At 38.4% G+C, this 26,923-nt stretch overlaps 2 protein-coding genes across 3 annotated transcripts; both read left to right on the top strand.

Moving 5' to 3' along the window:
- Positions 1–9,602: 9,602 nt before the first annotated feature.
- Positions 9,603–16,926, top strand: smtnl1 (smoothelin-like 1). 2 transcript variants are annotated; one of them, XM_084719097.1, is made up of 6 exons: positions 9,603–9,760; positions 11,039–11,140; positions 13,645–14,321; positions 14,414–14,528; positions 14,632–14,783; positions 15,879–16,926. In XM_084719097.1, exons 2-6 carry the CDS (start codon positions 11,054–11,056, stop codon positions 16,261–16,263), a joined length of 1,416 nt encoding a protein of 471 aa, XP_084575223.1. In that variant the 5' UTR covers positions 9,603–9,760; positions 11,039–11,053; the 3' UTR covers positions 16,264–16,926. The 2 variants fall into 2 exon arrangements, with proteins under 2 accessions (XP_084575223.1, XP_084575224.1); XM_084719098.1 differs by having other exon boundaries at positions 9,615–9,810.
- A 996-nt stretch (positions 16,927–17,922) lies between these two features.
- Positions 17,923–26,587, top strand: LOC146326758 (uncharacterized). Its single transcript, XM_084719099.1, has 4 exons — positions 17,923–18,394; positions 22,077–22,177; positions 22,252–22,333; positions 24,921–26,587. The coding sequence occupies exons 1-4, from the start codon at positions 18,100–18,102 to the stop codon at positions 25,727–25,729; spliced, it is 1,287 nt and encodes a 428-aa protein (XP_084575225.1). The 5' UTR covers positions 17,923–18,099; the 3' UTR covers positions 25,730–26,587.
- Positions 26,588–26,923: the final 336 nt, after the last annotated feature.

Raw genomic sequence — 26,923 nt, forward strand, 5'->3', positions numbered from 1 at the left:
ATGTTAAGCTTTCAATTTCTTTTAACAATGACTGATTTCTTCTTTTCTTATTTAACTGTTACTCAGGATTTTTTTTTGTCTCTATCCTATTAGTTGTCAGTCTGGTTGAACCACTGTACAGTATTTTCTTCTCCATGTACATGTGGCGAGAGGGGGGTCAGTTTGTTTGGCTGGTATGGTGTAGTGGTGGCGTCAATTAGGGGAGAACAGAGAATAAGCCAACAACACCACCTGTGGAATTTCAGCCCAGGAAATACCTCCAAGAACCTTGAATATTGTTTAGAAAGTAGATATTTAGGCACACAGGTCCATTACTGATTAAAAGGCAGAGACATGTTATTAAAGGTTTTATTTGCAGTAATAAGCAAAATAGTCAAAGCAATAAACAGGGACTTGAGCTGCTGGAAAGGAAGAAAAAATGAAGAAATAACCAAAAATGAATGTGGTGGATAAAATTACTTTATTACAATGAATGCTACAAAAACGGGCTCAATATAAATTCTTAAAACGGTGAATGTTACAAAAACTAAAACTCAGTCAAAAATAAGCAAAATTATAGAAACTAGGGAATATGAGCAGAGGCCACTTGTTGAGAGGGAGACCGCACAGGAGTGTCTATGGGTGCTACCACTACTCTCAACAGCAAACGTCACAGCAATCCTCTGAACAAAAATGGTGCAGTCTGTGGTGTCCCAGTGTGATTACTCACATGCAAAAGTGAAGGGCCCTCACCGCAGGTGCCTAGCCCCCCCAACAATATGGCTCTCCACTCCCAAAATAATAAACTCCCAAAATAATCAAAACCAAACAAGCATCCCAGTTGGCATAAGAATCCAAAATAAATCAAGAGTGGACTAAAAGAACTCAGTAAGGACAACTATGACAAAATAATAGGCGAACTGGGGAAAACTAAACCACCGATCAATATTTAAACAATAATGGGCAAAACAATAAGAAACCAATGAGTAACTGAAGTTTAAATTAAGGACAAAACAGCTAAACCAGTGGGCAGAACAAATAATGTAATTATAGTGGGCAAAACAGCAGTGGTTAAAAAGGGGCAGGTGAACCTGAAAAGGGGTAAACCAGAATTGGCAAGGCTCCTCATACTGTACATCAAGATTTTGATGTCATAACTCATTCAGCACCTCTGGTGTGGGGCTCTAACTGGATGCAGGTGGGCAGCAGAACAGTCATACTGTACCTGACCAGCCAACATATCACAACTGCTAAAGTAAAAACAACTAACAGGCAGTACAGGTAACATTGTGCACCAAAGGTGTTTTTGGAACGTACCTGGAGCAAAAAAACAAAAGCAGCAAGGACAGTGCAGGAGGCAGAAAAAGGAGGAACAGACTCTTAACAGGTGTCTTATATTGTCTGACCCTGATTAGGAGGTTGGGTGAAGGAGAAATCAGGCCAAGACTGCATTCACTCATTACACATGTTCTCCTGCAGTACTGAGAGTATTCCCACCATGTACAGAACCAAAACTTTTTCTTTTTTTTTTGTAAAGCTTTCATACAAAATAACATCTATTTGTGAAGAGGATTTGTATGAGATAGAAGGACTACAGAAGCAAGAAGTGAAGGAATTATTGGCATAACATTGGTTAATTTTTAATTAGACACCATCATAACGCCTGGTGGTCTCTGTCTTATTCATGGCTACATAGAAACCTCAACTGAAAATAAAATATTGCTTCCCTCTGTGAACTGAATCTCTGCTGAAATGATGATTTTAGGAATAAAGGTATTCAGTGCATAAGATATTTCTATTTTAGCACTTTTGTTGTGAATTGTGAGGTGTGGACTGTTTCAGCATTTTTTTAAATACAGTTCCATATTTATATAGCCTGTAAATCTAATACTCATGTGCCTACATTTAACTGCAGGGTAGTGCTGTGATGTAGAGTTAAGACCTGCTCCAGTGATGAGTAAATACTCTGTTTGCTATTTTTTGTAATGTAATATTTTTTTCACTATCTTTTTGCAATTTAAACTCAGTTTTAATTTGACGGGGTCTTCAAAACTCTGCAGCACATAAATCTGAGCCAGGATTTCAGATGTATGGAGATTAAAAGTCCTTATTGGTACTGTCATGGGACACATCAACATAACAGAGCCATCACTGATGTTATTAGTAACACTTGTACTACCAATCAAAATTACTCCTGTGTTTGCCATATTAAGAGCACTCTATAAATGTTTCCCTCAGTTATCTTCTTTATTGCTCAAAGAAAATTGAATATGTTTAATAAAGCACTAATTGGCTTTTAGACCCCACTTATTCTAACACAAGATCATGTTTAAATTCTTCTCCATACCTCCAGATATAATGTTCTTGTGGGGAAATTTTATTTATTTATTTATTCATTCATTCATTTGACAACATTTAAAAAAATCAGCCTATATCATATCACTGTGCGAAGAATGAATGTAATTATGCAGACGTATTAATCAACAATAAATATTTCCAATAAGGCCTTCAGTGTGACTGGCAGCAATAAAATAACATACCCAGGTAAACTGGGAAATAAGTTCAGAATTTGAGTTAATGTGCATTGAAATGATGTCAAGATCAAGCGGTTTTGTAATTCACTTGTTTTGTGAGACACCAGGTTGACAGATTTGAGTAAGAAGTTTATATTTGTCAATGATTAACACAGAATACAAGTGAAAAATATATTCAGAGATAAACAGATACGTTATAAAACACCATACATGTTTTAATAACCTTTTATATGTGATGCACAAATTATTTGTCACACCAAGTTCAACCAGTTGACTTATACATTTCAGATCCAAATGCAATCTCCTCTGTGTCATTACAGTTTCTTACTAAGGACTTTGTGGTGCATCTAACTCCATATCTAACTCTGTTTGCCCCAACATCAAATCATTTCAGGGGCAAACAGCTACAACTCTGTGACCAAATGAGCACCTTTATGTTTTGATATGCTAATGCCAGTGGTCTCTTCTACAATGGCAATGTCTTCATTTTCAAGGGTTTGATGAACATAAAAGTTATCTGAATCATTACACCAAATGAGTGAAGCCAACAGATTTTTGCACCTGTCCTCTGTTAGTCTAATTACTGAGGATTGATCCACTCCACCAGCAGGTGTCTATCGTTAACTCGTTAAGCTCTGATTGGTCAGAGCTGATCTCTGCCAACATTTAAAAACTTCACATGTGCCGTGTTCTCCAGTGCTGTGCTTCACCATGATGACTGCACATATCTTCTCAGGGTAAGAAGCTGGCTGTTTTTCAGTGACCTTTTTGTTGGTTGTGTTGAGAAATGCTTGTTGATGTTATTTTGTTTTCAATGGTTTCAGGGCTTTCCTCTTTGCTTTGCTGATTGTCAACATATGTTGTCTGCCAACGCCGAAAGGTAAAATATCGTCCACATTTCTAAAACAATTTAACTTTAAATTCAATTGTTTAACTTACTTTCTTTTGTCTTCAGGTACTAATGCTGGGGCATCTTATGGAGGCAGTTACACAAATGCTGCACCTAACTTTGGCAGTAAGCAGGGAGCACCTGTTGGCCACTTTTCACCTGGAGTTGTTGTGCCTAACCAGGCTCCTAAAGTAGTCTCTGCACCACAGACCAGTTTCTCTCAACCTCATGTCTATACACAGCCATCTTACCAGCCTGCTCCACAGACCAGTTTCCATCAACCTCATGTCCAGAGCTCAACACAACCACAACCCGTGTTTCAATCTGGCCCAAGAGGTAGGAATCAATGCTTCATGTTATATGGTCTCAGAATTGGCAACTTGATATTAGACAATTGAAAGATCTCATCTAATGTTGTTAAATTTTTATCTACTGTTTAAGAAATTCTTGCTAATGAGTGGGTTTACTTGATATTTCCACTGCAGAAATCAACTGGGCTGTTGCACCTCCCACTCCTGGCGAGGCAAGGGCCAGTGGAACCCAGGCTGGTGCCTTCAGTGTACCTGAGAATTTGAGTCCACCTGAGAATGTGAGTCCACCTGAACCAACGTACCATGCAGGCGAGTTGTCGCAGTATGAGAACGTCTTCGAGCATGGTGACTACCAGACGGAGACGGAGGAGCAAGGCTACTTTCCTCCTCCTCCTCCTCTGACTATGCAGGCAGAGTCAGCTGCTGGACAAGGCTACACCAGCCCGCCTGAGCCACAGGTTAGATACTGGGGCCCCTATCCTCCTTACTACGACTACATGTTCCTGATGGGTCTCTATCCTCCGGGCACAGTCACTCACTCCAGCAGCAGCTACGAGCAAGGCAGCGACAGCTGGCATGATGCTCACTATGAGAGATACCACTATCCTGATAATGCTGCTCCTGCACAGCAGATGGACACCTACACTGTCTTTCAAGTCCCCGAGACTTTTCAGGTTCCCAGTCAACCAGTGAAGCAGCCTTCTGGAAACGATATGCAGCACACATATTAAGCAGAGGGCAAGGTATGTTTACCAATATTGACACTAAAGATTTAATAGTCTTGTTGCAATTTGTATGAATTTATTTTCTTTCTTTCAGGTTCAACACAACTAGGTGCAAACAAGGCTTTCTGAAATAAATAAAGAGATTATGAAATACTGTGGCATCAATTTCCTTTTTACACTCAAAGGAGCCCCTTGGAGAAGGTGTTTAACAAAACTCCATTTGTGTGGTCAGAAATGATGTAGCAGTGAATGTACACTATTTGATTTGCTATAATGGGTTTCAGAGGTGTGTGAAAGTTTAGTGTAATAACTGCTTATGTTTAAGCAAGCTATAGCTCCCCCTCCAGGGCATGAACCACTGTCCTGTTTTAGACTATTTGAAGCAACACTTTGGTTATGGCACAAGGTGACATGTTACTTTTTTGTGAGGTGCAGCACTTGATTTTTCACCATAAAGCAGCTGGCAGTTTTGTCTTCTGCTTCCTCAACTTGCAAAATGGTGAGTTTCATGTCTGGTGTCCTAGCCCACTGCAAAGGTTTCTTTATTTCACTTGCCAATATCTGTTAAGGACCTTAATCAATTTGAAATGCTACATGCAACTTTTCACAGGGCTAAAATCAAGCTGCAGAGCTTGTAGCTTTAGTCTGTTACCTGTGGTGGACACATGGCTTTTTGGACTGCCATGAAAGCTGGTGCTGTCCATTAGAGCACTGAATGAGGAAGGCCACATGGTGGTCATCAGTGTAATGCTGACAGTCAAACTTGCACAGGTGCCAGCAATGGAATATCATGCAGGACAACTGAGTGAGGAGTTAAACATTGAAACTGGGCCTCCGTCATAGAGAGACGGAGCCCAAGTTGTCACAGTATCTTAAAGTACCATACCACAGATGCTTCCCAACTTTATAGTTAATGTCCTTTTATACTTTGATATGCTCATGCCAGTGATCTCTTCCAAAATGGCCACAACTTCAAGGGTATGATAATTCAGATCCCACACAACACACAGGTAGCATTAAAAATGCTACAAAGGCAATGGGGTATAGACTCTAAAATAGGAATAGAAGTAAAAACAGAACCAGTAAAGTGTCAATGTGCACCGAAAACAAGGTTTTTAAGGTTAAAGACCATGCAGACCTTGTGGTGCAACATTACCACATCTGACTCCAGATCAGAAGGTTCTGTGTCCAAAGCATTTCAGGGTAACGAAGTGTGACGGCATGTTTATGCGTAGATATTTTAATGGCAGCAATCTGATGATAGCAATGACCCCAATTCTAAGGGTTCAATCAATATGAAAGGTGTGTGAATTGTATGCCAAATGAGGTATGACAGCAAAAGTGAAGTTCCTCCACCCTACACGCAGATACAATACCACTGCACACAGGAAACTACTCCCAGTCAGCACCAAAAGACTGAAGATGAGTTAGTGTGAAGGCGATGATACAGGTCTACCCTTTTACAGAACGAATATCTTCTGGAAGAAGACTTAGTGCATGGATGATTTGGGGAAAGGTCCTCGGTGTGTTAACGCCACATAATAAACCACACACAGGTAGCAGCATTAAAGCAAAGTTCAAAATTAGAGCCAGTAAAATGTAAATGTGTATTAGTAATAAAAACAAAGGCTATGTGTTTGATGCCATACAGGACTGGCTCAGTCTTGAGTTCTGCTGCAGTGATGGTCAAATCAGACTGCTGCATGTTTGAATCACATCAAGGTCAAGCATTTGTTAAATGTGACCAATGCTGGAGGATTTATTCAGAAATAAAAATACTCATTCATTCTTTTAATTTAACAGGTGGTTAGTCTGGTAATATATACTTGCACTATATTTAAGCTGATCCTTTGAGCTCACAGTTTGCTTGCTGTGTGTTTGTGCATCGCACTAAATAAAAAAATGTCAACTATATTTTAGGCAGCTGTGAATTCCTGTGATGAGTACATTAGACTTTGCATCATGAGTTTATATTTATTACTGACTCATAAAGAACACAAGAACAAAATGAGCTGATACTTTATATCTGTGTCTTCCCCCCAGTCTCTGACTGTACTTTGCTATGTGAGACAGTGAAACCAATTACCTCACACAAGGATGCTGCTTCTTTTATATGTCTGGTGCAAGAAGCAGAAGACAACAGAAAGAGTGGTTCACCACAATGCATTATAAACAAGGCATCCAAGACAGCCACTGTTGTGGATACATGCAATAGACACATGTTTACTCATGTCATTTTACAGGAGATTAAATATAGACTTCATTAATTTCCTGGAGACTTACCCTTAGCCTACTGCTGCCCTTAACCACTGACACAAAAATCTGGGGACACAACTTTTGTCCCTAATTGCACCAGCTGGTCTTGAGTCTGAGATGTGTCCACGAAAAATAGCTTAAGTCACACAGACATACACACTGTCTCAAACACACTCACATCCACACACACACACACACACACACACACACACACACACACACAGTAAGAAGAACATGACTGGCACGAGGCACTTCACTCAAAGTAAAGACAATAATTTGAGATGATCCCTGAACAATGGCAAAAATAACAACAACGATAATCACAAACTAGATTTAACATGTCATCATTTAACCCCACACATGGACACAGACAAACACACACACACAGAGTCGTGGTAATGCCGTTTGACGATACATTGAGATCTTCACAATATAGGATTACCAAGGTCTTAAGACCTTTCTGACCAGATCTGAGTTGGATATGGTCAACCTGCTTGGAGGAGCATGTCAAAGTCTAAAACCTGTCATTTCCTGTTGTCGTTAAAGTTAAAGCAACTTTGTGTTTCATGGCTGGATATCATAACTTGATGCCATGCCGCGGCCACACTGTTCAACACTGACCAAAGCTTTTAATTACTTTTGATCACAAAGTAGTCGAGATGGCACAAACTGATTTTGAAGTCACAGCGAGGTCAGGCGCCCAACAGCTGCCAGCCAAGCTGCAACTGTTCCAGCGATGTTGCCTTACCTTGCCTGACCTTGTCCTCGGCCTGGTCTGGCTTAGGTTGGCCGGCACATTTACAACTTACCTGGCTTCTTCAATAACAGTCCGAATCTAAAAATCAAAATAAGTAGTTCACACAGGAGCTTCATATTTTGCTACATATTTCATAGCTAAACATTTTTATATTTTGAATTTGATTTAAAATTATTGATTTTAACTGATTAAACTAACTTGTAACTAACATTTGTCATAATTATCAAGGACAATAATATGAATATAACGGTCTGTATATAATGAAAATTACATGATAATCTATAAATAATCTGCCTGTTTATCTGTTTTGGAATACACTTTGTATGGCAAAAATTATGTGACTGCTGGAAAAATAATCCTGCTAAAAAATACTGTAAGATTTACAGTAATGTATATATATTTTACAGTAAGTATTTCCTCATTTTACAGTAATTATGCTATAAAAACTACTAAAATAGCTGTATACATATTATAAAGTAGGGACAGAAATTTGTTACAGTGTACATGTGAATCTCTCAACATCTCCTTTGTGTTTTTTCCATTTAATAGTATCAAGTCCACTAATTTTAACACACACACAAAGTGTAACAGATGCACAGTTATGTGCTTTAGTGATTGGGGCCACGAGGAGGAGGGAGGGGGGCAGATACACAAGAAGGCGTTGACGTATTTATAACCCCGAGACTTAGACAGAAGGGAGGAGGAGAAGCAGGATGTGGGGGGTCAGAGGAGATAATGACAGACAGAGTTGGAATAAAGATAGAGTTTTATTTTTAAAACCATCTGTTTTGTGTTGAATGAGTTGATACATTGTTCATTCAGGATGCCAAGTGGAAAAGTTGGACTAGTCTTGTGTAACCATGTATCTACTTTATGTGTATATGCCATTTGAACATTTTATATTTTTTGTATGTATATATTTGTAAGACTGTTAAGTGGGATGGGGAAAATAGAGACGTAAAACACTTACTAAGAAGTTAGATAATACAGTTAGCTGAGTCAAGTCAAATATTCATATAGCCCGATATCACAATTTGTCTTACTGGGCTATACAGCGTGAAACACCCCCGTCCTGTGGACTCTCAAGTGGGTATGGAAGAATTTTTCCAGAATAACTGGGAAAAAGTGAAAGAAAACCTCAGGGAGAGCTCCAGAGGAGGGATCCCCCTCTCAGGATGGACAGAACAGCAAAATCAAATTAAACACAGAACTTCATGACAACATTTCTGATACATGAAACTGTTAATATGGATCCAAGAGGACTTTAAGCAACTTCAGGTGACACCAGCGGGACATGAGACATACAACCTCCTCTTCTCCATCACAGTTACTATCCTTCCATGCTCAGTGTCAGAAAAAATGTCTGGCAAGCCCTTTTTTTTTTGTTCAAATCACATCATGGTCAAATGCTTTACCTCAGTTACCAAGAGGTCACACTGTAAGGATCGTGTGTGTATTTAATGGTGTTGTTTCCTTGTTTTCATCCCTGTTTGAACTGGATATACTGTATAGCATCATAGTTGGAGGGGAAAACCCATAGCCCCACTCAGGAGGGGGCCTTCGAAAATGTCTTGAAAGGAAAAGTTTGTTTTTGCTTCTATTTCTGAGTAATTGGTACCATAAAATGGATGAATACATCAACTGGGAGACTGAACTTTGTTTGTAAAAAACACTAGTGGAGGCTCTCTCAGGCCCCTCTCACCCCTTAGCAGAGGCGTAAAATGGTTTAGTCCGTCCCACACTAGGATTCATCTCTAAATGAAGCTGGTCCAGTGACCGCTGAAAAGACAGCAAACTGTGGGAAAACAGCTTTTGGTAAATTTCTTAAATAAAGGTGAGCAAATCTAACAGTGAGGTCATCAAGTGATGACTAAAAGTATGTTAGTTACTAAAATATGATGTGACAGTGAAATGGAAGAGCAGGTGAAGAAAAAGAGTGATAGAAAGATGAAGGTGTGAAGTCAGTTTACAAGGTGATGAAAAAATGGCAGTTTTATCTGAGTGGGTTATACTTTGTCAAGTACTTTGGACGCATGTAATGGTGATAGCGTAGTAGTGGCAAATAACTATAAAAAGCTCAGCACATTCTGTATGTGTAACATCACTTGGAGTTTGAGAGCGTGTGAAGTTACTATTGACTGACTCACTTGATGTTGACTTTGAGTTCAGTACCCTTCAGCTGCACCGAGAGCAAGACACACAGAGGAGGACAGATATTCACAGTAAATCAGATGAAAAAGAGAGCAGGACTGTGTATCAGAGGATTCACAAGAACTAAAATGTGTTAAGAGCTAAGGGCAGCACTCAAGGTGAGGTCTTTTTTTTTATCTCCCCTTCTTCACACCTGAGTGCTCTGACAGTAAGTGTACAATTCTCATTCATGTGGAAAAAGTCCCTTTAATTTCATGGGTTTGGTTTCACATTTTGGGAAGTTTGTCTCCTTGTTTTCTTTCTGAGAGCTTGATGAGGGGATTGATACTACTCATGTGTTTATTTGTAGTATATAGCTACAGCTGGGAGACAGTTAGCTTAGCTTAGCATGAAGACTGGACATAGGAAGAAACAGCTTGCTTGGCACTATTCAAAGGCAACAAAATCTCAGTCTTGAGTCCTGTCTCAGTGATAAACTTTGCAGTTATGTATGCAGACTTTGTGACACAGTGGTAGTGTGTCTCACTTCAGATCAGAGGGTTGAGTGTTCATAGCATGTCAAGGGCAAACAGTTACAAAAAATCAATAAACAAAGCTATAACTTAAGCTCACCAGCTAACAAACTATAAAATGTTTGTTTAATCCAAACAAAGATGAGGAACCATGTACCGGGCTGCAACTTGGCCAAATGAACCTTTCATCTAAATGCAGTTAAGTTCATTAATTGACATAAGCACATCAATTACAGTGAAGCCATTGTTGCCAATGAAATTCAGGCTTCCTACAACAAAGCTGCAATATATACAAAAGAAAATCACAAGTGAGAAGTGAGAAAAACAGAATCTAAGTCAAATACATAAATACTGTAAACATTAAAATATAGCCAAGGAATAAAACAGAACATAAAAAAATAAAAAGTGCATAAGACTTTAAATTTAATTAATAACATTTTATATTAAGAGTGAAAAGGAAGTAGTAGTGTGTTTAAAGGGCTGCATGCTTGCACCCACGTGTGTATTACGGTATATGTGTGTGTGTACAGACACGGTTTCCACAGCAGACACAGCTGTCTGGCCCGTTGGACTGCGCCTATGTCACTACGGCTCTATTTCAGGCCCCTGCGTTGTCCAAAAGGTCAGATAAAGAAGCATAGGAATCCTCACAAAGCAGAGGGTGGGGGTGTCGGGTGAACGAGGGTGAAGGCGGATATCCACAAACCCAACACACACATCACACACACGGGGCAGTGCTGACAGAGAGGGGGAGGCAAAGTAGAGCAGCGAGAAGCAGAGACATTCAGCAGGGCTCCTGTGAAGAGGACTCACTTCTGACTGAATGAAAACTTTCTAGGAACGACAGAAGGAATCATTTAAGAGAACTGCATCATTAGTTTAAAAAAAAAGTCTGACTTGACCTTTAATCCACTGGATAAACAGACATTTCTGGACATCATGGATGGAGAATCTTCCAGTCAGGAGACATCTGGGGCCACAGAGACAACCGCTCACACTGACACCAACAACAACAACAACGGCCAGGTTTGTGGTATTTCATGTTTTGTTATCTTACAGAGTAAAAGTTTTCGGTGTGTGGTGTTATGATCTCTACCAGGAATAGGCAGTTGGAGTATTTGTAGCCATGGCAGGTGTTGTGTTTGGACAGCAGGACAGGAGAAGCTGTGCTACACCTGTTCTTACTCCTGACTGAAGAGTGCAACACAGACACACACACACAGAAGATATGCAGAGTAATGCTCATGCACACACACAAACACACACAGTGGAGTTTCCTATTCCCTCTGATGAGTCAGTGCTGCGAGCCCTGACCTGGCGTAGGTCATAATACTGAGATTTTACTGGATATATTAGATAAAAGAGACTTGTTTATTAATTTATAGCAATATTTAATTTTTTTTCCCTCTTTGACTGATTTATTTCAAATTTGATTGTTTTCAAATATGATTAATCTCTAAAATGAGAATGGTGTATGGGTCTGACTATGCTTAGATGCTAAGATTTGTTTATTGAAAGTTGTACAAAGTTCAACGGCAATACACAAAACATGCAAACATCACAAATTGTGCATGAAAAAACTGATTCAAAAGAAAGAAAAGACACGAGTATACACAATAATTATAAACAGGTCATGATACATCAACTTAAACATACAAATAAAACAGTGATGACATAATGTATGACATATTACTAATAATAAACCTAACATATTGTAGTGACTATGAATGAAAACAGTAACTAAAGTAAAGAAAATATAAAATAAAAATGCACATAGTTAAGGCACTCATGCATGCACCAGATATAAACAGGATTAAAAGAAATAAAATTTCTAAATCACCGAAGATTTTAGTAAATTCACTAAAATTGTATATTTTGTACCTTATTTTCCTCAGATTAATTAATAGCACTCATGGCACGAGAACCCACTTTATATGATATTTAAATGTAGATCAGTAGACGTTTTTTCATTAATTGTGGATTTAAAAAATGTTTTTATTAAAATGAAGTTGACCTGTATTTTAGGTTCACGTGGATTTAACAAAAGGCATATTTTCCATCTGAGAGATCAAACCTCTCAGTGTGTATTTAAATGAGTGAGATACTCAACAAATCCCAGAGGACAGCCTCAGCTCTCACATTACATTCTGCTCTTCTGTTTGAGGACTGTGACATCCCCAGAGTAAAGTGTGGACACTAATTTTAGTACACATTACATAATGTTGCCTTTCAAACAGAAGTCATGTTCTTAATAATTCAAACAAGGGGGATTAATTGCATATTCTCCTCAAAAGCAGGAGAACTGAGATTTTAATTATATCTCTGCAGTAAAACTGGAGCAGGACAGAAGCAGGGTAACAACAGGATTTACTAAAGTTTTCACTCCTGTATGTGTTTTACTTGATATTGAAACATATAATTTTAGATAAGTTATTGTCAGCAGTATAATGTGGGAATAGTAAATATCACAGGAAAAAGTTCCATGTGAGGTCATTTGAGGTAAAAGTCTAAGCAAACAGTATTTTTACATGTACTTTCCTGCATGGATCAGTCTGGTTCATTTTAAATGATTTGACACATTGATGAGTGAACAGGTATATCTTGGCATTATGGCAGATGTGAGACACATTATCAATATTTGGAAACTTAAAATAAATAAATGTAGGTTTTAGTCTTTGAATAAGTTAAAACAGAAACACAGTTGTGGCACAAGGGAGAACAATTATATGGGAAAATTACTGTTAATGTCAAGTGAATATCCACAAAGCATCAAGTAAAAATCTGGATATATTGTCTAGATATGTTGATCTAACCTTCAGAATAAATAAGCATTGAACTATGGGTTGTCAGGTTTTACTGGTATTGACTGTAACCATATTTTAAAAATTATATCATGTTAATAATACACACATGTAAATAATCAAGGGCCTCTTAAACATACTGTATACTCTTAAATATTTTAATTTCTTTTTTCTCTCGCTTTCCCTTCCTCAGTGTCTCCCTGCCTTTACAAATATATGTAATAGCACTTTTTCTATATGTTTGTATGTTATGTTTACAGACTCTCTCTGCACCAGCGTTATTATGTTTTGTGTTTGTCATTTTGTTTCTTGTTTTTATTTTTATTTCATTTTTATTTTTTGTTTTCAGTTCACTTTAGTTTCAATTTGTTTTCAGAGAAGTTTTGCTTTCATTTGAGTTATTATTATTTAAAATGTTTAATTTTAGTTAAGCTTTTAGCAGTTTCTGTATTAGTAGAGGTATTGCCCACAATAATTGTCTAAAGTGAAAGTCTGGTCACGGAAGCCCTATATTGAAGACAGTACACAAATATTTATGAGCAGCTTGACAAAAAAGAAACAACTTTCAACCACATCTTGTGTCTTTGCTCAGTCATCACAGAGACGGTTTACTTATCATGTTGTTACCTGTGTATGGGGTTTCAGTCATGTGACACAAGGTAAATTAGATTATATTTGAATGTGATATACAAGTAAAAAAGTCTCAGTTTCATGCTTCTTGTTCTCCAGGCAGATGAGCCACAGGTGGAGGAGAGTAAAGACCCAGTGAAAGAGCCTCCAGCACAGGAGACAGTAGAAGGTCAGGGGGTAAAGGAGGAGGGGGAGGAGCGGGAGAAGGAGGAAGAGAAGGTGGACATAGGGGAGGAGGGTTCAGTACCAGAAAAAGGAGAAGAGAAGGCTGGAGACACAGACAAGCCTGAAACCACCATGTCAAAGGATGTTGAAGGTGACGCCGGACAAGATAAAGATAAGGCCTCTGGTGATGGCGATGTGCAGGACCCCGGAGTGACGAGTGGAGAAAAAGATGGTGAGGGAGAGAGAGAGGAGGACAAGAAAGGTGGACAGGAGGAAGAGGTCAAGAGTTGTGAGACTGGGAGAGATGGAGAGGAGGTGAAGGACAAAAACAAAGAGAAAGAGAAGAGTAAAACGGAGGAAAAAACAAAAGAAGCAGACAAAAATGTGAACGAAAACGCAGCTAAGGGGACAGAGAAGAAAAAACAAGTCAAGGAAGTGGACGTAGAGACAAAAGACAAAGGAAAGACTAAGGAGGCAGAAAAGCAAGGGAAGCCCAAAAGAAAGAGCGGTCCTCCCCCCTCCTCTCTGTCTCGACCAAGACCCTCTGCACGCTCCATTAGAGCGGCTGCTAAAAACGACATCATCGCCAAGTTTCAACAAGGTGCACCAGAGTAAGTCACTGCATGATACCTCAAATAGGTTTGGAGTGTGACAATAAAATGTGGTCTGATAAAGAAAACTGTGCAATATTGTGACATTTTAGGACACCTTTGCCCCGAAACTTCAAGATACAGAAGTCATCTTCAGCTCTGGCTACAGGAGCTTCAATCAAACAAAAGATTCTTCAGTGGTGTCAGAGCAAGACTCGCAAATATGAGGTCAGTTCGACGCAGAAGCTCAAATTTGCAGATTTGCTGTCTAAATTTGGGACCATTACAAACTTTGCATTGACTATCATCTTCCTGTCCTTTGACCTTTCAGGGTGTCAACATAGAAAACTTTTCATCGTCCTGGTGTGACGGGCTGGCGTTCTGTGCTCTCATCCATCGTTACTTTCCTGACGCTTTTGACTACAGCTCCCTGGATCCAAAGGAAAGGGAGAAAAACTTCACTCTGGCCTTCCAAACCGCAGAGTACGGAGTATTTTATTCTCTCTCCTCATTTGCATGCCTGCCTTCATTCATTCAACCGCCTTTTTGAAAAGGTTGGCATTGTGATATTTGCACATATCCAAAAACTTGTTGATATCCAAGTCTTTCATACTGTCATAAGGTGTGTTTCTCTTTCTGACCAGAAATGTGGGCCTTTCTTTTGTGCACAAGCCTCTATCCCAGCCATGTAAACTGTTGAGTAGATGGTTTGTTTACAAGACCTAACTGTAAACAGACAAGAGCCCATGTGTTGCAAAACCTCATTCAAGATGAGCTGTATCCCTGTGCAAAGAACGCTCATAAAACCAGAATAATATCAGCATATCAATGTGAAAACAGTTAATGAACCTACAGAAAATTATCTCTTTACAGAATTTTATAGTGAGTTTCAGCTCATTGTTTTCCTTTCTGGCCCATAACTTCCTTGTTTTGGTTCACTCTCATTGTTCATTTGGTGTAAAAGCTTTAGTTAGTGAACATAATGGAACAGTTAGAGACAGATATTTCCCTCAAAAGCTGGTAGAAACAGTGGTGCCTGGGTAGCTCAGTTAGTAGGGTGTCCCTCAAGTGTGGAGGCTGAGTCCTCTGCAGCGGCCGTGGGTTTGACTCCTGCCTGTGTCCCTTTGCTGCATGTCATTCCCTCACTTTCTCTGTTGTACATTCAGTTGTCCTGTCAATTAAAAGCATAAAAACCACTCTCTGTGAACGATAATGTTGCTCCATAACTGCTGGATGTTTGCTAACAACTTCACCATTTCAACTTAAAAGATTAGTTTCTCAAACTTTATCTGAGTGAAGGAGATCAAATCCCTTAAAGACAGAGCTCAAACTGGCCATGTTGGATTTCGTTTCCTGTGCAATTTGCCAGTTAAAAATCTCTGAGAAAGAAGGCTGCTGCTCACAAAAGAGTTTACTTGCCACTAAGATAAAGATAAGCTAAAATGACCATACCAACAAACCAGTGAGGAAGCCAGGTGTCTCCCTCGGTGTATGTGGTTGCTGTATGACGATGCTTTGTCTCACTTATGTTCTCTCCTTTCCTTTCCTCTGTCCCCCTGTCACCTCCCTCCCTGGCAGGTCTCTAGCCGACTGCTACCCTCTGCTGGAGGTGAGTGACATGCTCATGATGGGTAAAAACCCGGACCCCATGTGTGTGTTCACATACGTCCAGTCCCTCTGTCAAAACCTCTCCAAAATAGAGAAAGAGAGGAGGGACAAAGAAAAGCAGGAGAAAGAGAAGGCTGGTGCTGAGGGAGAAGAGAAAGAGAAGGGAGAAGATGCAGCAGGCGAGGTGTCACCGGAGAAAGAAGAGGGAGAGTCTGCTGAGAGCGAGACGACGGAGAGCCAAGAGGAGAAACAAGCAGATGTTACAGAGACAGAGGAAACTGCAGAGGAAGAAAAAGCACCAGCCAGCTGTGAGATGGAGGAAGATGGTGGAGTGTTAGTTGAGGCAGAGTCATAGAAAAATACTGACAACAAACAGAAAGACTGAAAAGACCAAAGGGATTGTTGATGGTTTTATGGTATTACAATGAGTAAGTCTTAGTTTGATGTTGGATTGACTCCCGGCACAGTACAGGCACATCATGTGATGTTACAACTGAATGTCTGAAAATGGAATATGCGGTGTTGTATTGTATGTAATATCGCTGTATGCTGTGATTTTTTTCATTCACTGGAGTGTTGTATATGTTTGTTTGAGCACATAAAGCAAAAATGTTCAGTTCCTCCATTTGCTGTGTGTTTATAGAGAAAAATATTAAATTATGGACTTGTGAAGTGGAACAAGAAAATCTTTGCGTTTGAAGGAATATGTGACACTCAGCCAAGATAAATGGAATGATAATTATGACAATAATATGATGGATGGTACATTCACAATGGAAACACGTTAAGAGACATACGTGTTCTATAACAAAACTTTCCTGTTATATCGTGATAACTATCGTGATTATAATGACATGTTATAATAATACTTTGTTTCAGTATAACGCTTTATGTTATAACAATAAGTTATCTCATTATAACATGAAATGCTTCACGTTATAATGAGATAAAAACATATTGTTGTACAAAAAAAGTTTCTTTTACAGATACAGATAAAAAAATATGTAATCAGAATCAATTACTTGTTTTGAGTCATTTTTTAATTTTAATTATTTCATTTATTTATTTTTTTCAAAATTATTTGATTTCAGTAAATGTGAACCTTTTCTGATTTTGTTACTTCTCTCTGACAGTGAACTGAATATTTCTGATCGCATCATCTTGATCAACATTTTTTCACTATTTTTTGACATTTCATTGACCAAACAACTAATTGATTAATTAAGAAAATAATTGACTGATTAATCAGTGATGAAAATGATCATTAGTTGCAGCACTAAATACACTATATTAAACTAAATAATTTCACCATATTTTATATTGAGAAAATCCAAAAGTAATGGAGAGTAATCAATTTACATGACTTTAATATTGTGATACTTGGATTATGTTACTGACTAAATTTTTTAACATGTAGTTACTACCTGTATCAGAATACATTTTTAAAGTAACCCTGCCAACCCTGGCTGTAATGATATGTTATCATATTATAACAGGAAACATTTTGACAATAAAATATCACGTTAAAACATGAAACTTTTAATATTATAGCAAGATAAATAGTATGTAAGGGATAATATACAGTGTGAAAGTCATTATTGTGAAGTAATTAACTATAATAGGTATTTCGCAATAACAACCTTCTCACTGTACATTTATCTGCTTATTACATGTTTATGTACCAAATAAATTCAATAATTGGACACAAAATGTTTAATTTCTCAACGAATTTAGTGATTTAACAGTGATGATATTGCCAGGGTCAATTAACACAACTGTGTCCATAGCAACGGTCTGTTCTTCATAGCAACGTTCTGTTATACCTAGCAACGGTCTGCTACACAGAAATTAGACCTCATAAAAAATGAAAATCAAGAACTGAGAATTTTTTAAGCCATGTAATAAATTGTTATAACAATAAAACTTGTTGTTATAACGTGCATAATTTTGTCTGTTGATACTGGTCCGTTTATCTTTGTTGTTGCTGTTGATTAAGTTGATATCCGAAAAGAAGAAGAAGCCGTGAACCAGGAAAACAACATGAACCAAACCTGCCCCCGCATTCTATGAGTTACGGTAATCAGCGTCATGCTCCCCCGGAAAGGCCATTGTGTTGTCCCCTTTGCAAGCTAACCCACCGACTGTGTTGTGCGTTTTTCCATCCTATTTCTTGGCGGCAGCGAAGTGAAAGATGTCCACAGACATGCCTCCGAGCAGTCTGAACCTGGAGTCCCAGCTTTTGTCCATCATGGACGTGCTGGTGAAGGCGGCGGTGAGTGAAATTAGTCAGCTGTTCTCGGAGAACTCGGCGTCTCTCCGCCTGCATCTGACCCAGAGCCTGAAGGAAAACGAAGCCCTGAGGATGAGGATGAAGATGATGAGGAGTGAGCTCTTCTCCCTCCGGCTGCAGACGAGGACCAACCGACCGGCCAGCCGCTTCTCTCCGGTCAGAGGAAACGTCCCCAAACCACGAGCTAAATCACAAGGTAACAATGAATACTTTCACTTTTAACAAAATACTTACTCGAGTAACAAGTAACGGTCGTCCTCGCGACCGTTAGTAAAGTTATCGATTAAAGACTCACTTTTGTAAAGTTCAAATTACAAACAGTTGCTGCTTCGGTCGCTTTAATGTGTTTTGTATATAAAAAAAAAGGTTGTTAAATTTTTAAGAAACTGCTAATAAATCAGGACACTGCTCCTCACGTGACACGTTTGTCAAAAACACAGTTATGACCGTTGACTTGAGTCACTTTACTGGTACTAGTTTACAACTTATCCATGTCTCATAACATTATCATTTATAATGCTAATTATTAAGATGAAATGTTTGCTGTCAACAACACCTTCAGTCATACTCTGGTTGGCTAAAGTGTAAAAAAAAAAGAATGTAATCTCAAATAAAAAATATAAGTCTCTTTTATGTAGTATGTCCATTTCGATTAAAACTAGCTGAGCTTGCTTTGAAGACATCTCTGACTCAGTTGTGATGGAAACTCATGTCTGCCAATGTGATGGAAAAAAAGATCCTGTTAGTCATTACAATGAAAAACCATTTCAAAACAACGACTTAGTATATCAAAATAATGAGTAAGAATCTCAAAATAACGAGGAGCTTTCTCAAAATAATGAGCTAATATCTCAAAATAATGAGATATAACTCCAAAATAACGAGGACCTTTCCCAAAATAATGAGCTAGTGTCTCAAAATAATGCAAAGCTTTCTCAAGGTAATGACTGAGTCATTATTTTGAGAAAGCTTCTCATTATAATGACTTCCATGATCTTTTTTCATCACATTGGCAGAAATGGGCTTCCATAGTGACTCTCATGATTTCAGTTAGATATACTGTATCCTTTGATGGATTATCTGGGGCTGCACAATTTAGAAACAAAAGTCATATTGCAATAATTTTGACTGAAATTGCAATTGACATATGCAATATGATTAATGGAAATGATCACTTTTGCATTAGAATTTTCATGTTAACTGAAAAAATAATGTGGTGATGTAATATTTATTGATTCTGTACCAAACAAACATGTTGGCTTTCATCTGGACAACAAAGATTTCTAGGCCAGGTGGTCATCTATGCTGTACTACAGTACCTCATTATAATGCTGTTTTGTCACACATTTTTCCTTTTTCAACAAACTGTGATTTCGTTCTGGTTCCGTGATTTGGATATTGCACTTGGTCATATTGCGATTTTAATGCAGTTGTGATTAATTGTGCAGTCCTAATGTAATTGCAACATTTTCCTAAAAAACAACAACAACAACGTATAGACTCATGTATAGATACATGATCCTTTTCAATCAGCATATATGACCTACTAGAAATATGTGCTCAGGACGTTTTCACTAATCCAAGTATTACAAGTCACAATGTTTGATAATGACTAGAGTTTTAACCTAAGCAGCAAATGTGTGAGTTACCGGTCAAAGCTCAAATATGTCTACAATAGGTTATTGGTGTTGTGAAAGGAGTTTTGAGGCAGACCACCACCGCTGACTTGATTCATTTTACCTGACATATTAACTTAATTATGACTCTTTCAGTAAAGCTAATTCTTAAGGTGAAATGTTAGCTGTCAAAGTGCTCATTTAAAACACCTCCAGTTATATTCTGGCCAGCTAGAGTGTAAAAAATGTACGTAATCTCAAATAAAAAATACAAGTCTGTTTTATGCAGTATGTCCATTTGGATTTATACTAATTTAACTCACTTTAAATACATCTCTGCCTCATTTGTGATGGAAATCCAATGTGATGGGGAAAAAAACATCATTTTAGTCATTATAATGAAAAAATAACGACTTAGCATTGCAAAATAATGAGTTAGAATCTCAGAATAATGAGCTAGTATCTCAAAATAACGAGGAGCTTTCTCAAAATAATGAGCTAATACCTCAAAATAATGAGGTATAATTTCAAAATAACGAGTAGCTTTCCCAAATAATGAGTTAGTATATCAAAATAATGTGAAGCTTTCTCAAAATAATGATTGATTATACTGAGGCTTTATTTTGAGAAAGCTTCTCATTATAATGACTTCCATCATCTTTTTTTTTTCATCGCATTGGCAGAAATGGGCTTCCACACTGACTAGTCATGATTTCAGTTAGATATACTATATCCTTAAAGGTATAATCTGCAACGTTTTGCTAAAAAACAATGTATAGACACGTAATCCCTTTCGGTCATCATTTATGACCCACTGAAAGTATGTAGTGGTGGCTCAATCTGCTAACACCCTCACCTCTGCCTGTATTTCCTTATTCTCTCTTTGTTGTTTTGCTGTGCTTTGTAATCACATGTTGGTTGTTAAAGTGCTCATTTATAACATCTCCAAATATATTATATTGCATATTTACTACAGTTATATTCTGGCTGCCTAGAGTGTATAAATTGTATGTAATCTCCTATAAAAATATGTAGAATTCTGGGTCTATGTCCATTTTGATTAAAACTAGATTAGAACCATAGCAATGCTTTAAAGTCGGCGGTGGTGGCATAAAGGTTTGAGAAGTGAGCTTGTGACTGGGAGGTCAATTCAGTCCCATGCAGGATAAATCTGGGTGGGGAAAGTGAAAGAGCAGCACTTGCCTCTGCCTCATTACAACCACTGATGTGCCCTTGAACATGTCAGTGGCTGTCAGGTAAGATCAGACTGGATGTACTGGGCACCTTCCAGGTGTGAATGATCTGGGCTTTCCTGAAAAAGAAAACACAGCTCCCAGTGAACTCCCCTAACTAAATAAAGATTTAAAAAAATCTCAGGAAGCCCATTTCCACCAGTGTGATGGAAAAAAGACAATTTTTGTAATTATGATTTAATATCTCAAAACAATGATTTAGCATCTCAAAATAATGAGAATCTCTGACAGAATAATGACTCTGCCAGAGTATCCCTGGTGGCACTCGAGCTCCCTCTAGTGGTATGTTGAAGAGGTCCTAAGATTTAAAAAATGAAATGAAAATAATTCATTTAAAAATCCTACAATCAACACACTACAGCATTTCAAATTAAAATACTTAAACTATGAGATTGCAGAAATATAAATGAAAATAAGCTTTGTCTTACATGTAGCATTTTTATTGCAGTATCAGCCTGTCAAGTTCGTGCAATAGTTCAAATACTAATACATCGCATAGACATAATACTTGCTAGACATGCCCGATTGGGATGTTCCCAACAAACAGTATGAAGTGGTAAGTTATGAACCGTGGGGTAGAGAGAATTTTTTTCTTTTGATTTATTGGATCCTGCCACAATCACCTTCATTTTCTCCTTAAATGTGAAAAGGGTAAAAGTATATAGAGTGATATTATACTGTATAGTCTTGATCAGCTGTGTGTCAGTCAGATAAAACCTTTTCCATTTCATTGCATGATCACTGCCACTGCAAAAGTTTAGAAGACCAGTATGTTGCAAAAGCTTTGCATGATTTCAGTCACTGCCACAGATTTGTCTTGTCAGAATTCAGACTGCAAATGAGTGTTTGCACAAAATGTCATTTTCTCTATTTGTTTGTTTGTGTACGTTTAATTCACGGTTCTAATAATGTAGATTGTTTTGTACGTATCTCCTCACCCATGTACCCCATCTCTTACTCATCTATCACCATAAGTGGTCCTGAAATTATGTCTTTTTCTCCCCTCTAGTTGTCATTAAGCCACCAGAGTCTCAGAAGACTGTTGGAGAAGCGGCTTCTGTTTCTCTACAATCAGAGGACAACTCTTCCTCCTCAGGCACTCAAGTGGAGGTAAATACAGTACACAGTGCATGATGTCTACTAACAGTTTTGTTTGCTCATGCATATTTATTCTTTCTTGTTAGTGTCCAAATGTGGAGACCCCAGATGTCATCCTGATCAAAGATGAAGATGACGTTGGAGGATGTGTTGCAAGTACAGTTGTAGGTGAGTGAGCTGTTTTTAATCATTTAATAACATAATAATAGTCAATAGTGCCCTTGTCTGAACCTGGAAATGTTGAGTACCCAAAAGTTTTATGTCAGAAATCTAAAGTATGGGTCCACAGAGGTGGAGCCGGACCAGGTGACCATTGCTGGCAAGTTGGCTACAATAGTGGTGTGAGTCACATGTTGACAGCTACTTCCTACATGCAAACTTTATGCCAATCAGTGGTACACAGTAACAAAGTGCATGTAATCAAGTACTGTAACTACATACAATTTTCAAGTATCAGCAAATGTAAATACATACTGACAGCAAACTAACTACAAACAATAAAACCTTTCAGGTTATTCACCTCTCTAAAACCCCATGTTTGAGAACAAACGTTTTTTGAAAAAAAGTACAACTTGGACAAAAAAAGAACTGTAATGTGTAATTCTTGCCCTCACACTATGAGGGTACATGAATCTGCAACATTAATAGTTTTCTGAGCAGGTTTGTATTTGGTGCTGTTCTTTTAGAAAAAGATGGATTCTGTTAAAACTAGAACTAGTGTATTTATTCTAGTTTCTGAACTGTTCACAAGTATACACACTTTTTCTGTAAATAAGATTTGTAATATCCAAGTATGAGGTTAAAGGCAGCAGTTTAGGGTCAGTATACTTTTTCTGTCAGGTATAGGTTAATGTTGATAGATGACAATTTAGCTAAATAACAGTCCCCAGCATCCTTGCCAGTTTGTCTTGGTGTGATATTCTCACAGTTTGCTTATGCTTCTGCAGTGTGACAGTTTAATGGGTTGAATTACTTGAAATATTGTGTTGTTTACTGTACTGCTCACTGTAGCTTTTTCTCCAAGACAGATAGCTAGTATGTCCTCATGAGGCTGTGCTCAACAGCACACAAGCAGGTCCTCCATCAATAATTAGATTAGATCATTGTAGATTCCAATTAGGGTTGCTAATGCACTGCTTTTTCTTTAACCAATAATTGAACATGTTGATAATTGATTCATATGATGGAAAAACAGAAACTATTTAAGAAAACATAATAATTTAACAGTAAGACTCTCGTTCGAAAACAGCTTTTACTACCATTTCTAGACTAACAAGGCCAAGACCAAACCAAACTGTAACTGGTTAAATTCTAAACTTAATTTATGATTAATCATTAACATCCTAATTCCAGTACATTTTATGCTGCTAAAATACAGTACATATCAGCAAAGACTGGATCAAAAGCTACTGACTTCAAGTGACTATATCAGGGCTGGTATAACTGCTATGTTATTAATAATGAAGGAATATGTCAACAGAAATTCTTTCATGTGTTTTGTTGACGCTGGCACAAAGCCATTTATGACATCAGGCCATGGCAACACAGACAATACTTGCATTGTTAGTAGTACAAATTCATTATTGGTTAAGTCCTTTCAGGAGATTTATTGACATAATGAACAGGGAATCATATTAGCAGAAAAGAGTTTTTGAACATATATGTCTGTCACCACTGAAGGAATATGATTCAGAGTTTAAAAAAACATTCATCCTGCCTTGGACAAATTATCATCAGCTAAAATTTAAAATATTTTACCGTCATAAATAAGTAATATCCCTAATCCCATATCTGGTGTTGTTATTTTCATGAGTAAATATCTTACTATACAAGATTGTTGTCTTGCATGCTTCATTTTATTGAGGGATATGGCATGTTGGATGCCAATGAGTAGGCTCTGCCTGCGTCTAGACCTTTGAATCCGCCCATTCCACTGAGTTGACTCAACAGTCTGATATCAGGCAACTTTCACTGTGCATTAAACACAAGTTATTTTAGGCTTTGTTAAAGCTGCTACAGCGAACTTGCAGATTGTCTTTCCACCACTATTACCACCAAATATGATATCACAAATTAATTTATATGAATAAAAATCTCCTCCTGCTTCTTTTTAACTGGCTAAAGTACAACTCACTGTAAATCTGTCTGGGAAAATGTAAGCACAAGCTTGTTTCATCTGATTTCAAGGAGAATCAGACTGATTCATAACCAGCTAAAAACTCTTTGTAGAAGCTTTAAATACTCAATTCTCATCGGTCAGTTACAGCATTCTAAGGTCTGTTATTTGTGATTAGCACACCGTTGCTATAAATAACAGACTGTTGCTATGGATGCAGTTCTGATCATCATTTCTTTGTGTGTCAAATTACTAATGTATGTTTTTGGAAGTAGCTGTGTAATAAGAGAGGTAATGCGCAGGTCATTATTGCAAAATAAATCCCTTCAGGGTGATTCAAGATCTACACCACCCTGTCTGGGCTCATTTGGCAATAATGACCAGCTCAGTGTACATTATCCCTTACATGAATGGCATTATTCAAGCCATGACACATGACTGTTAAAACTCCAGCACTGGCTGATTCAGTACTCGAGGAAGTGCATTTTGGGTGGGCATCATTGTAGCGGTTATGTTAGTCAGCACTTTACAATCACGTGTAGATTTTGCTGAATTTTGTGGCTCATAAATCACAGTCTAGAAGTTTCACACACACAAACCCTGCTTCCTAATCCCATTTCGTGGTTTTTGTTTCTTTAGGTCAGGATGACTTTGGAAACCAGAGTGCGCAGGGTGGTGTTGCCACAGAGACTCAGAATTTAGAGTCCTCCTGCCTGACAGGTAATCATGAGCAGCTCAGAATCGTGAGTGTTCACGGACGAGGGGAAGGGCCACTGCAGGAGGCGAGCGACACCCTCTTCACTGCCTCTGAACTGCAGGCTTTCAGCTCTCTGTCTACTGACCACAGCGTCAGCCATGAAGGTCTCCTGGATTTCACCACTGATGGCAGTGACAGAGCCCAGATGAGAGGGATCCAGGATAACAGTGTTGGACTGGCAAGAAACAGCCAACTGGAAAGGAATCACGCCACCCAAATGGCTTCAACAGCGCTGAATCCTGCAATAAAAACATCAGTGTTGGGAGATAATGGTCCTGTGGGGCATTCCATTCATGTTAGCCAGTTCCCCCAGCAGCAAAACATCTTCCCCCACAGCATCAACAAATCCCTACACTGCAGCTACTGTGGAGAGCGCTTCCTCAGCCGCGAAGACCTCATTGTACACCGGGCAACTCACACCGGGGAGCCTCAGCCTCTTCGCTGCTCCTATTGCGGCAAGTCATTTGTCAACAAGACCTCACTGAACATACACATGCGCATTCACACTGGGGAGAAGCCGTACGCCTGCACGCAGTGTGGGAAACGCTTCACACAGAACGGGAGCCTGAAGATCCACCTTAGAACTCACTCTGGAGAGAAACCTTACACCTGCCCTCAGTGCCCCGCCAGCTTCAACAACCCCAGCAACCTGCGCAGGCACATGATCACACACACTAATGGAGTGCTCTGACCGGGAACAGTACAAAGGTTTTTCACTGTGCCACAGTGTGTATTTTACAAGGATGTGTTGATCCTATGGCAGCATCCCATGGTCTTGTCCTTTTTGTATTTCACGTTTTGTCACTGCCAAGGAACTTTCATGGGTCAAATGGACGTAATAATCTACAAGTACACTGAACACTGTATATTTTGAGTCGAGCACTCCCCAGTAACACCAATGGACTGTTTTGGTTCAAAATAAGGACACAGACAAGCATGATTTCTGTTCTGTATCATGAGCCTTGGATTCTTTCAAAAATAGAAAAACAACCTTCAAAACTAAAATGCCTCTTTTATTTTCTTCCCTAGCTTGAAGGACTGCTAGAGGGAAATCTTTTATACTGTCTGAAACACAGACAAACTTTCATATGTCTCATTATGCCTTCATTCCCAAAATATACAGAACAGTACATCAATTTAATTTGAATTTGGTAAAAGCTCACTGTTTCTGTACCCTGACACGACTGACTCTGCATATTATACAACTGTAGCTCAATGCCAGATAAATGCTCATTTAATGTGTAAACAACACTCATTGTTAGTGACTCTCACAGTTGCCATCTTGACTTCTTTGACAGCATGAAGGCTTGTTAGCTGTGACAATGGGGCTCTTTCCTGTTGTTATTGGAGGAAACTGTGCAGGGCAGAGAGGGACATGGGGGGATGAACATGCAACAGATGCAGATTTGGATGTTAAAATGGACAGAAACATGGACAGTGGCATTGAATTAAACACAGTACAGTTGGGGATGGGTGATAAAAATAGAACTGAACATGTTATATCACAATATTGTGTGTTGTGATATAGTAAATACTCAAGAAAGAGAGTTTGTCAAATAAAAGGGACAGTTCACCCCAAAATCAAAAATACACACTTTTCCTCTTAGCTGTAGTGCTAATTATCCCTCAGTCTTTCCCTGACTTTTAACTGTCATGTGTCAATGTTCAGTTATGAACCCCCCTGCCCACCCACCCACTATTATATGATGTTTTTTTCATTTTTATATGTATATATCCACTCTAAGTTGTGAAATATTAATGAGAAGGATATGCTCAATAGGACACACATAACTCTGAAATGTTTGGCTGAATTTCACAAACACAGCCTGTGCCTGCATTTTGCAAATCACATTTTTTTTCATGTACCCTCTACAATGTACGACTG

This window comes from Lutjanus erythropterus, chromosome 5 (genome assembly GCF_056507025.1).
Source record: "Lutjanus erythropterus isolate fLutEry1 chromosome 5, fLutEry1.hap2, whole genome shotgun sequence".
NCBI lineage: Eukaryota > Metazoa > Chordata > Actinopteri > Lutjaniformes > Lutjanidae > Lutjanus > Lutjanus erythropterus.